The 12,157-nt window shown below is 40.3% G+C and overlaps 1 protein-coding gene across 3 annotated transcripts in view; it reads right to left on the reverse strand.

Moving 5' to 3' along the window:
* ARHGAP24 (Rho GTPase activating protein 24) overlaps window positions 1-12,157 on the reverse strand; it is a 939,121-nt gene that overhangs the window by 322,569 nt on the left and 604,395 nt on the right. For all 3 annotated transcript variants that reach the window (XM_056568756.1, XM_056568757.1, XM_056568755.1), the window contains exon 3: window positions 6,830-6,917. In XM_056568756.1, coding sequence (XP_056424731.1) covers window positions 6,830-6,917 — 88 coding nt within the window. The remainder of the gene's footprint in view (window positions 1-6,829; window positions 6,918-12,157) is intronic.

The following is a 12,157-nucleotide window of genomic DNA, read 5'->3' on the forward strand; positions in this document are numbered from 1 at the left end:
CAGAACATTCTTTCGCCATGCAATTAGCCCCAATGGAGCCGTGGTTCAGCACTTGACTTCATCAACCAGAAGCTGAAGAAGTCCGAGGCTTGTAAATAGTACAATGGGGGCAGAGTGGCATTAGGAGACCAGATAGCAGGCAGTCAGTATCCATACTTAGCTCAGCCATGTAGCCAACCAAACAAGGATTTAAGCAGAGTATAACAGGCTACACACAGTATTAGGTACTCTCTATTGTTTTCTCTCTTATTTTATCTTTATCTTAGTTTATCTCTCTTAAGTTTGTTTTCCCCTCCCACCATTCACAGTCATACACCTTTAACTTCAAGGGTTTATCCAGGAAAAAAACTTTTTTAAATATATCAACTGGCTCCAGAAAGTTAAACAGATTTGTAAATGACTTCTATTAAAAAATCTTAATCCTTTCAGTACTTATGAGCTGATGAAGTTGCGTTGTTCTTTTCTGTCTAAGTGCTCTCTGATGACACGTGTCTCGGGAACCGCCCAGTTTAGAAGCAAATGCCCATAGCAAACCTCTTCTATTCTGTGCAGTTCCCGAGACAAGCAGAGATGTCAGCAGAGAGCACTGTTACCAGACAGAAAAGAACAACTTAACTTCAGCAGCTGATAATTATTGAAAGGATTAAGATTTTTTAATAGAAGTAATTTACAAATCTGTTTAACTTTCTGGAGCCAGTTGATATAAAAAATTTAAAAAAAGTTTTTTCCTGGAATACCCCTTTAAATTAAGTATATTTTTCCCCACAACCTTAAACCTCTGAATAAAGTTTGTGCTGCCCAGTGCCCACACACCCTATTAATAATACCCTAACCTCTGAATAAAGTTTGTGCTGCCCAGTGCCCCCAACCCCCTATTAATAACACCCTAACCTCTGAATAAAGTTGGTACTGTCCAATGCCCCACACTCTTATTACTAACTCCTTTGGACCCCAGTTGTTCTCTTTGCATGTCTTGAATGTATATTTGTAAAGGTGATCAGTTCATTATATAACTATACCCACCAGAGGGCGCCCAAAACAAACCTGTACTCAGGTGTCCATGACCCTAGGCTTGGCCCTAGCTAGGAATATTGCATTTTCACCCAATCTTGGAACACAGTATACATTTTCTGCTCAGCACTTTAGAATGTGTGATGCCATATAAACAAAAAAAAATTCTGAATACGGTTGTTAATTAAAATTGCTATTGGGATTATTGTTCACTGAGGATTTTTTTTTAAATACAATTGTTTTAATATTCCATAGAATACTGTAGTATATATAGTGTTGTACAGTAGGATAACACATGTTCTGCTTTCCCACGCTTTTATGGATTGGAAATTATGGTTGGAACAAAGGTTAAAATGCATTATCCTAACAGTTAAAAGTTCACACACTCTGGACGCAAGATTTATGGAAACTAAGATTATTATTACAGATTTGTTCTTGCACGCTGGAGGATGAGCATGTCCCCAAATTACAGCCTGTAAATGATGTGGCTGATTGTTTCCCTGTGAATTTTTATAGGAAAGGCTATGTGTTAAATCTATTTCTCACAGAAGAATCTGGAACAGGAGAGGAAGTCCAAATTTCCTCCGAGTTGTATTTCAGCAGATCATTTCAATTCATCACACGTCTCATCCCTATTTCAAGGCTACAGACTCACTAGGTCTCTCCTACATACATTCTCCAGATTATTTGCATGCATTATGGACAGGGAAAAACATTTATTGCTGCCCACAAGGTTATGAAACAAGAACATTGACTGTTTAATATCCCGCTTCAAGTAATAAAACTTGTAATGATCGAAGTGAAATTAATATTTAACTCAAGAAAGCACAAGAATAGAAGCTTACAGAAAAGAAGACATTAAATAATCTATTTCTATAATACTTTCTATAACACTTTCTGGTAAATGATGTCAAATAATGGAACTCTTGGGTCCGGTTTACTCAGTGGGGCATAATAAATGTATTCATGTGATTATAAATGCATTGAAAAGAATGGCATTCGAGCTTAGAGAAGTATAAAGCAAGAGCCTCCTCAAGCTTGGTTTAGTCAACTGGGCAAAACCTTTGGTGGGGCCCCAATGCTACTTCTGAAAAACCAAGTAGATGCCTTATTGTAGTCAAATTATTTGGTTTTCACTGATGGTCCTCTCTATGGAGCTCTATGTTAGTTAGATTTCAATTAGACTTCCATAGAGAGAGTTCCATGTATGTATGGCAAACTCTTCATTTCTTTCAATTTAGAAAGGACTGCTAAACAGCCATAAGGTGATATATTCGTGAGAGGCGCGGTTTCCAGTGTGGACACTACCCATATAGTAGCTCTAAACAAAAATTTTAAAAGGCCATGAGAAAATACAACTTCCACTATGGCATAGTGAGTGGTAAAGGAATGTTGGGGGTTGGGATAGAAAGAGCTGTCTTGAGAGTGTGAATGGTGGATGCCAGATGGGTACCAAAGATAGTGGAGACCCTGGGTACTTACACATTGAATTCTTTCATAGTTGAAAAGAAAAAAAAAGCACTGCTGGAGATTTTCTATTACTAGTGTACTGTACAAGTTTTTCCCTAGTCTCTCCACCAGTGCAGCATCCAGGGACCTTGATGAATCTGCCACAGGCTTAATACAACAACAATATGTTAACAAATAAGTTGTGCCTGGTAAACTCTGAAGCCCTATCAACTTTTATCACAACATCTGCATGCGTCTCAGAATGGCATATAAGTCAAAATAACATGTCTTTTCTTAACTTTCTTCCATTTTTAGGATCTTTTCCAAAGGTACAGTAAAAATCTAATAAACCAGAACCTGCCTTCAAGGTTCCCTCTTTGATCTTCTAAAACATTGGGGGAGGGGAGATTTGTTGTGGTGAATATTCTGTATTATCACGGCTCGTACAATTAAAAGTTCACTAAACACATTAAGCTAATTTGCTCGTAGCAGTAAACACGATGATCAATATTATTTTTCTGCTTAGTGGTAACGCTGTCATTCCTAGGCTAGTAAATGTGTCTCATTAGCTGCGCAAATTAGAAACATCAAGATGAACACTGGATATTTAACATCTACTAAAACACCTTATTCTAGCAGCAATAAACAGCTCCAGCCTACAAGACTTCAGTTCTACTAGATACCTGCAATCAGATTCTTCCCTTATACATGGAACATATATTAAATGCTTAAATACTGCATTGGTAAATCAATAGGGGATACAAGAAAAAGGCTTGATATGCATAAATTGTCGGGCTATGTTCACACTGTACTTGTTTTAACATATATTTGTTAGGTCCAGACTTACTCTTTAACTTGTGCTGTCTGTGTGCTTAAATCTTCGTTTTTATCCTTTTATTCCCTAAGTCCCTTGTTTATGTTGCTCACACTGCATGCAATTCACTGAGGAGGAGGGAAGTTCCCTTGTTTGCCCTCACATCTCATATGGGAACTTCCCCCTTCACTTCTCAGAGCTGACGCCTGGCTTCTCTGTGAGCATTGCTTCTCCTTTCTTGTCCCTCCCACTCTTCCTGTATTTTGTCTTGGCACAGAGACACTCAAGCAATAGCTGCAGGGACAAGACAGTGTTCTAAACAGTGAAGGGAATCCCTAGTGGTAAGAAATTGTTACGCCGAGCGCTCTGGGTCCCTGTTCCTCCCCGGAGCGCTCGCGGCGTTCTTCTGTGTGCAGCGCCCCGGTCAGACCCACTGACAGGGAGCGCTGCTCTAGTATCCCCGGCGGGGAAGCGATCCGCGCCCTCCCGCGGGTTGCATCCCAATCCTCTAACCTGCCCCGTCCTCCTTTTGTTCCATCCCGGCGCGCGCGGCCCCACTCTCTAGGGCACGCGCGCGCCGGCTCTCTGAAATTTATAGGGCCAGTGCACCACTAATTGGTGCCTGGCCCAATCTAGTGTATCACTCCCATTCCTATAAAAACCCACTTCCCCTTCCTGTCCTTGCCGGATCTTGTTTTTGTGCCAGTGAAAGCGTTTTTGTGAGCCCTTTGCCTGTGTATCCAGACCCTTGCTGTTGCCCCTGACTACGAACCGTCACCACCTGCCCTGACCTTCTGCTACGTCTGACCTTGCCTTTGCCTTGTCCTTGTGTCCTGCGCCAGTCTCAGCCGCCAGAGGGGTTGAGTCGCTACCAGGGGGAACGACCTGGGGGTTACCTGCCACAGCAAGTCCATCCCGCTTTGCGGCGGGCTCTGGTGAAAACCAGTAACCCCTTAGATTCCGTTCCCATGGTACGGCCCACGCCATCACCTCTCTGGTACAGAGGAACCACTACCAGTGTCCTCCCCGCATACCAGTCCGGATCCTGACAGAAATATGGAGCATTTTTTCACCCAAAAATATACAATTTTGTTTTACTAAGGTATATTACTAATGTACATTAAGGGGGCATTTATCAAGGAAATTCTGGTGAAATTGATCAAAACATTGCATACATTTGTGCAAAAATTATGCAACTTTTTAATCATCTCCATCATCCTCCCCAAGTGGGCAGAGTTTGTGATGGAGGAGGCATGGCTTTGTGCAAAGGGGGCATGGCCACCCCTCATTCGTCAAAATTCAACACAGTTTATGCTTGCTAGCAAATGTAAACTGTGCTTGAAATTTCTGACAGCTCAGAGCGGCAGAGATTTCAGGCAGAGCAGACAGGCAGCACCTGATGCACAGAGATTTATGTCGAGGTGTGCGCCTCTTCAAAAAATCCTGCAAGCCAGTGAGCTGGCGGGGCATTTAGACCGGGAGTACAAGATATGCTCACATGATGATGACTAAATATTTAGACTGTGTGTTGTTTCTTATCACTATATCAGAAAATGTTTTAATTTCCTTTTAAGTATATCTCCTTTTCAAGTATGCCACTGGTTTTGAGGTGAATTATGCAGTATTTACTATTTATAGAATTATATATATATATATTTTTTTTTTTTACCAGCGCTAGGCTTTTCTAGGATAGTTTTTGAATGTAACCCTGTGGGTACTGAGCCAGAAGACTGTTATAACTGTTGCGAACCACAACAAACATGGAGGTAATGCCAAGTATCATGAAGTGCCATCCAGTAGTACCTGTAATCAATTATAGTCACCAAACACATTCACCTACGCATGAGTTAAAGACAGAACAGCCAAAAGTATCAGTCCATAGTGCCCATATTTATAGAGCATTCAGTCCCTGCAACGCAAGGTCATTTCTCCATGGCAGAAATAAGTCTTTTATAGATCAAAAAGAACCAAACACATGGGGCAACTGTGCATACTGGACAAAATATAAAGGCCAGTCGTACATTAAGAAAAAACTCGAAGTCCTGACCCCCTCCTTACATGAACGGACAGCATACACCAGGAGAAACTTGACAGTGAAGATTATTCAGCTCTATTCACACTAGCGTCATTTCTTCCAAATTTTTTTTATTATGCAACAGATTGAAACAAATGTTTACTGACTTTATCTGAGTCCTTTTAGGTCTTTTTTAGCCTTTTGATGTAAATAAGACATTCTGAAGGGTAAAATAAAATATTTTTTAAATGTTTTTTTCAATAACCATCTTTTTAATAAACTAATAATATTATATTTATACATGATATTTCATGTAATGGAACTTTGATATAGGAAAAGTCTTGTCATATATCTAAACTTGAAAGCATTTATGGAATCTGTGTTATCTCTGAAATGATAAACTGTATTAAATCTAAGAAAACAAAATCATTTATTCATGGTGTATGATCTCCTGGCAAAGTTATAGGTTTCAAAACAAAGTATGCAAGGTGATTCTAGCTAATAAATGCATAACTGGTCCACTGGTTAGCATGGAGTAGGAGTTTTTTTCAATGCAAAGGCCTATGCAGCTCATGACTTTTCTTTGGACTGAAAGGAAAGATAAAACTGACCACACATATAAGAAAGAAGTTCAGCTGTGTAGGAAGCCATTTCGACACATCCAAGGTAGATGTGGTAATAAAAAATTATTGATCAGAATTACAACAACTGGCTCCAGAAAGTTAAACAGATTTGTAAATTACTTCTATTAAAAAAAATCTTAATCCTTTCAGAACTTATGAGCTGCTGAAGTTGAGTTGTTTTTTTCTGTCTAAGTGCTCTCTGATGACAACTGTCTCAGGAACTGTCCAGAGTAGAAGCAAATCCCCATAGCAAACCTCTTCTACTCACTGTGTAGTTCCCGAGACAAGCAGAGATGTCAGCAGAGAGCACTGTTGCCAGACAGAAAAGAACAACTCAACTTCAGCAGCTGATAATTATTGGAAGGATTAAGATTTTTTTTAATAGAAGTCATTTACAAATCTGTTTACATTTTTCGGAGCCAGTTGATATAAATTTTTTTTTTTCCTGGAATACCCCTTTAAGGTTGCACTGTATGAAGGTAAGTAGTACTGGCATTAGTGTTTATTCACACAATCAGGCCTGATCTACAGCAAGTGCCAGGACTACTTAGCTTCATTGAGCTCTCTACTCCACAGGAACCACAATCTTTTTAGTGTGTCGGTTAGTAGCAGTGGATCTAAGGCTAGAGCTATAACATGGCCTAAGCACCATATTCACTCTTGTTCTGGACAGTACATTCTAAAAATGTAATACTTTGAAAGTTTTCTCGTTTTTGACTACACAGTTACAACCTTGTAGTTACAAGTCCATCTAGTTCTATCTATGATTATGTAGATTCAGAGAATAGCATGAAGACCGTAAGATGGATGGCAATGGACTTCATAATACCTAATACCTAAAATATTTCTAGACTAAATTTGTCAAGTAGATTACAATGTCAATGAGGTCAGTTAAGTATTTTTGAAAAAGGGTCTTACCTGGAACCACTTCAAATAGGAATTTCCCAGGACTTTCTTCATTACCTGGATGCTCCACCACTCTGTTTCCAGGTAAAAAGATGGTACCCTGAAAAGAAAATGAGATCATATTTTAATTTATGCTGAACTATATGGTAACCAGTCCATGACTGTAAAAGAATATTCATTGGCAACTTAAAAGCTTGAAAATAAGACTATTCAGCTTCTCTATGTCAGCAAGATTACTACTCCACCTAATGATAGGCAGAAGTCCTAACTATCATCCAAATAGATTCCTAAAAAAGAGATGGAAGGCAAAATAAAAAAAAGGAAAATCACAAAAAAATAAAAAAATAAAAACTTCTAAGGCTATGTTTACATTTGCATTTAAAGCTCCATTGGGGAAACAATGGAGACCCCCAACTCAGTTGTAAACCTAGCATAAAATGTAAATATCATTGGTATATGTGTAAAACCTTAAGGGGGTACTTCGCTGCTCAGCATTTAGAACAAACTGTTCCGACCGTTGGAGCCGGCGCTGGGAGCGCATGACGGCATAACCCCGCCCCCTCATTGCAAGTCTATGGGAGTGGGCGTGACAGCCAACACGCCCTCTCCAATAGACTTGCATGGAGGGGGCAGGGCGTGACATCATGAGGGGGCGGAGCTATGATGTAATGAGCTCCCGGCACCGGCTCGAGTGTTCGGAACAGTTTATTCCAAACGCTGAGCAGCGGAGTACCACTTTAATGCATTTGAGGGCACAGTCCATCTTACATTTAATTCAAAATTAATTTCTTACTGATTATCCCAAGAAATAAATATTGAAAACATGCCCAGGCTTCCTCTATTGCTTCCTACGAAACCCTCAATGTCAATCTCATAGACTAAATAAAGATATACCGTATTTATCGGGGTATACCACGCACCGGCCTATAACACGCACCCTCATTTTACCAAGGATATTTGGGTAAAAAAAGTTTTTTACCCAAATATCCTTGGTAAAATGAGGGTGCGTGTGTGTGCATGTGTATACCCCGATACACTGTTTCTTACCCCGCAGAAGCCCCCAGGAAAGGCAGGGGGAGAGAGGCCGTCGCTGCCCGCTTCTCTCCCCCTGCCTTTCCTTGGGTCTAGAGCCCTGCTGCTGCCGCCGCTTCTCTCCCCCTGGCTTTCGGCACCGCTGCCCCATTGCCTCCCCCATCGCGTCCCTTGTCATTGTGCCTCGCAGCGCATAGCAGCGACGCATAGACGCCACACTGGAGCCAGAAGCACCATGGACCGGAGCCAGAAGCAGCACGGACCCGACCCCGGCAACAGGTAATCATAAAACCGGGGATTGGGGAGGCAATGGGGCAGCGGCGCCGATAGCCAGGGGGAGAGAAGCGGCGGCAGCAGGGCTCTAGACCCCAGGAAAGGCAGGGGGAGAGAAGGGAGCAGCAATGGCCTCTCTCCCCCTGCCTTTCCTAGGGGGCTTCTGCAGGGTCAGAAAAACCGGGGGGTGGGATCCGGGGAGGTAATGGGGCAGCGGCGCTAGCAGTCTCTGGACCCCAGGATAGGCAGGGACAGAGAAGCCGGCAGCGACGGCAGGTCTCTGGACCTGCAAATGCCACTGCAGTTCATTGATTTAAAGCGCCCTTTTTAAATCATTGAACTGTAGCGGCTTATCGGCATATAACACGCAGATAGACTTTAGGCTAAAAAATTTTGCCTAAAAAATGAGTGTTATACGCCGATAAATACAGTAAATAAAGAAAGTGATTTCCAGTCCACACAACTGACACTATGGGATACTGGATTCTAACCAATGGTCACATGGAGAAAAAAGGAATTTTGGGGGTGCTTCTTTGATATTCACAAGTGAATCTACAAGTCTCCTTTAGAACTCCAATAACACAGCTATATATATGTTAAATTTATAAGCATAATTTTAATATTTTTCTTTATTTTTTTAACAAATGTCTGTACATTAACAAAGTAATTTCTTTTGTATAACCTGCAACTGCTCTTTTCCAGGAACTATTCTTGAGCACGCAAGATTCAACATACAAATCTTATCTTAATCTTTAGAATGTTTATATACAAAAAGTCTCATACTAAACAAAAAGAAGCAGTGATTTCATGTATAAAGTATACATTCAGGATCTTTTACATTCAGCAACACCTTTCAGATCAAATTCTAATGTTACTCCTGAATATAAGACTGTATAGTATAACTTACTGACTGTAAGTGCTTCACAGTAATACTGTATGTATAGCCAAGGGTTTATTGAGTCCTGCTCCTTTGTGGCATTAGAGGTTAATGCTAGGTAGAATAACAGCCAAAAAGTAATTAAAAAGCTTTGATCCAAACATTTTTACTTTAAGTGACAAATAAAGAATGGAGCATGCCAAAGATAACAGGCTCAAGTCATGTCTGGCTGCTTATATTTAGTTATCACTCTTTCCATTCACCATCGGTGCATAGTCCAGTTGTTCCCGACTCAACAGATGGCTGGAATCTGGGTTTTGCCATCTCTGCCAAGTTCATAACAGATGCAATAATTGTGGCAGGTGGCTTGATTCCCTTTTGCTTGGGATAAAATACTTTTTGGATGTTTTTCAATGACAAACATTTTACCGGACCAATGAAATCAGATATTATATATGATATTTCACATACTGGAGCTTTGATATACCACATTACTAGGGAAAATTCCATTGTACATTTAAAGTTATGTAAGAAGAATCTATGCAATCTATGGTATCTCTGAAAGCACTGTGCTTTGATCATTCGGCAATAGAAAGAATACTATACATTACAAAATATTTCATGTGAGATGGTTCCAGATGATAAATGCAAACATGGTGCACTAGATAGCGTATAGAAGAAGTATTTTATATGCAGAGATCTTTGCGGCTTATGATACGGTGGCTTATTTATTTTCAAGAGCAACGTTCTTACGTTAGTCAAAGTTTGAGGGATGTAGTGAGCCATAACTATATAAATATCTAAATAAATTGTAAGTTTATGTCTAATATTTGTCCAATCCTTTATTATTGACTAATGTAATGTATTATTATAATGTGTATTATTTTCTTAAATGTATTGGAGCTTGAAAATGAAAGTGTGGCACATACATAGTTTGCAAAGCTTAAAAAAAGTCATACGTCCATCCAGTTCAGCCTATTGTTGATCCAGAGGAAGGCACAAACAAAAACAAAACACATTTTCCTAATTTTAGGGAGAAAAATTCCTTCCTGACTCCAAATCTGGCAATCATAAAAAATCCTGGATCAACAACCCTTACTAAGACTCTAGTGACTATACCCTAAAATATTATTACTCCCTAGAAATGTAGCCAGGCCCCTTTTTAATTATTTTATTGAGTTCATCATGGCCACTTACTCTGACAGTAAATGTGCCGCACAGTATTGTATATGATAATAGCCTTCAGAGTACATGGATGTACTTTTTTTGTAATGAGGATTATTATCTTAGGTTTGTTGAGACAAACTGATCAAGAAAATAGGTGATACAGAAGAAAGAGCAGTGGTCTGGCACCTAGAACAACACTATAAAGGAGTAGTCTAGTACACATATTTTAAAGGTGTTCAACGTGGTTAAAGGTTCATGTGTTTTCTATGGATCAAGTAGGAGTAATCTGCTGCCAGAAGGCTATGGGTGCAGTTTATCACTTTAAGATATAGGGCCGGGCAGTTGAAATCCAACATTCTTGACTCTTCTTTCCTTCTAACATTATCTGTTTGGTGAGAGTTGGGAGGTACCCATACACATTAGACAGTTGGATGGTCCTGCCAAAGTTGGTGGGCTTGGACAATTTTTGTCTAAAGCATAAGGGGACCGTAAGTTGTCTTGCACATGGGAAGTTGTAGTTGCATCTAAAGTTGGGTAAGTAGTAGTTAGCAGACAGCAGAGTGATCCTCCCAATTAACAAATGCTTTGTCTTTTTTCTCCATTGAAAAAAATGATACATTATCGATATCTAGAAACTGCTCTGTCTACCAGCACATTCTTTACAAAAAATAAAATTAAATGGTGAACATTTGAGAATATTTTTAACTAGAAGTAGCATTTGTACTCTTTATTTTTGTACTAATATAAAAACAAATATTCATTCATGTTCTTTCTTTATAATGTTTTAGTTTTTCTATTGTAGTTTATTTTATTATATATTCTGTACAAGATTACAGGAGTAACTATCTTTCCTAGCTGCTGTTAACAACATTTGGAGATATACTGTTCAGCAGTCACATGGACCATAGGAACCTGTAGATTGGAAATGTTTGTTAAGTTCTATAGGAGAGTATTCTAGGTATGCCATGTGACCTGTGAAAAGTTCAGAATGCATGGAAGGGGAGAAGATAAGCCATCAGGAGTTGGGCAAAGGTGTCCATCAACTATTGTCTTATGAGATGGTTGCTGGGAAATGATCTCCACAGAACAGGTAGTGTCAGCCTATTTATATGGATATGAAAAATAGAAAAATAAAGAACCAAAATTTAGATATTTTTTTTAAAAAAGAGACTGTTCAGGATTATAAAAATAGCCGTTTCTTTCATAAAACAACTCCACACCCGTCCTCAAGTTATGTGTAGTATGGCAGTTCTGTTCCATTTAAGTGAATGGAGCCAAATTGTAATACCAGACGCAACAACTCTGGCGTGGTTTCAGAAAAAAATATCAGTTTTTTTATTCCTCACACAGGACCAGGCGGCGACAGGGAGGAGCGCTCAGAGGCAATGCTGGTCGTTTCATGTGATACTACGTACTTATTTCAGCTGGAAGAAGTACGTAGTATCGTACAAAATGGCTGGCGTTGCCTCTGAGTGCTCCTCACCATCGCCGCCTGGTCCCGTGATCCAAGACTCCCGGATGTGTTGATGTTTGCCCTGCAGTGAGTTCATGTATACTTTTGTTATTGGTACCTTGATACTTCATCTAGTATATGCACCCCGCAGGCATCACTTGGTAACATGGGGCCCGGACCCTCTGCTGTTTGTATCTCATCATTACTGACAGCGGGATTTGTCATATAGTCCTAGTATATTCAAAGAAAGAACAAATCCTGCACTCACCGCACAGTACGGGATTCGCAGCCTCGGGTTCCGGACCTCCTCGGATGGCGTGGGAGTAGCAGCCGCCGCTGACAGCGCTGTCAGCGGCGGCTGCTACTCCCACGCCAGCCGAGGAGGTCCGGAACCCAAGGCCGCGATACCCGTACTGTGCGGTGAGTGCAGGATTTGTTCTTTCTTTGATCGTACTATTTACTGAAACTTACCCTCCGTCCTAGCACCGCCGCGGGTTGTTGAACTCAGACTCCCACAGCTGCCCTTGGTCCATAGGTG

This window comes from Hyla sarda, chromosome 1 (assembly GCF_029499605.1).
Source record: "Hyla sarda isolate aHylSar1 chromosome 1, aHylSar1.hap1, whole genome shotgun sequence".
NCBI classification, from domain to species: domain Eukaryota; kingdom Metazoa; phylum Chordata; class Amphibia; order Anura; family Hylidae; genus Hyla; species Hyla sarda.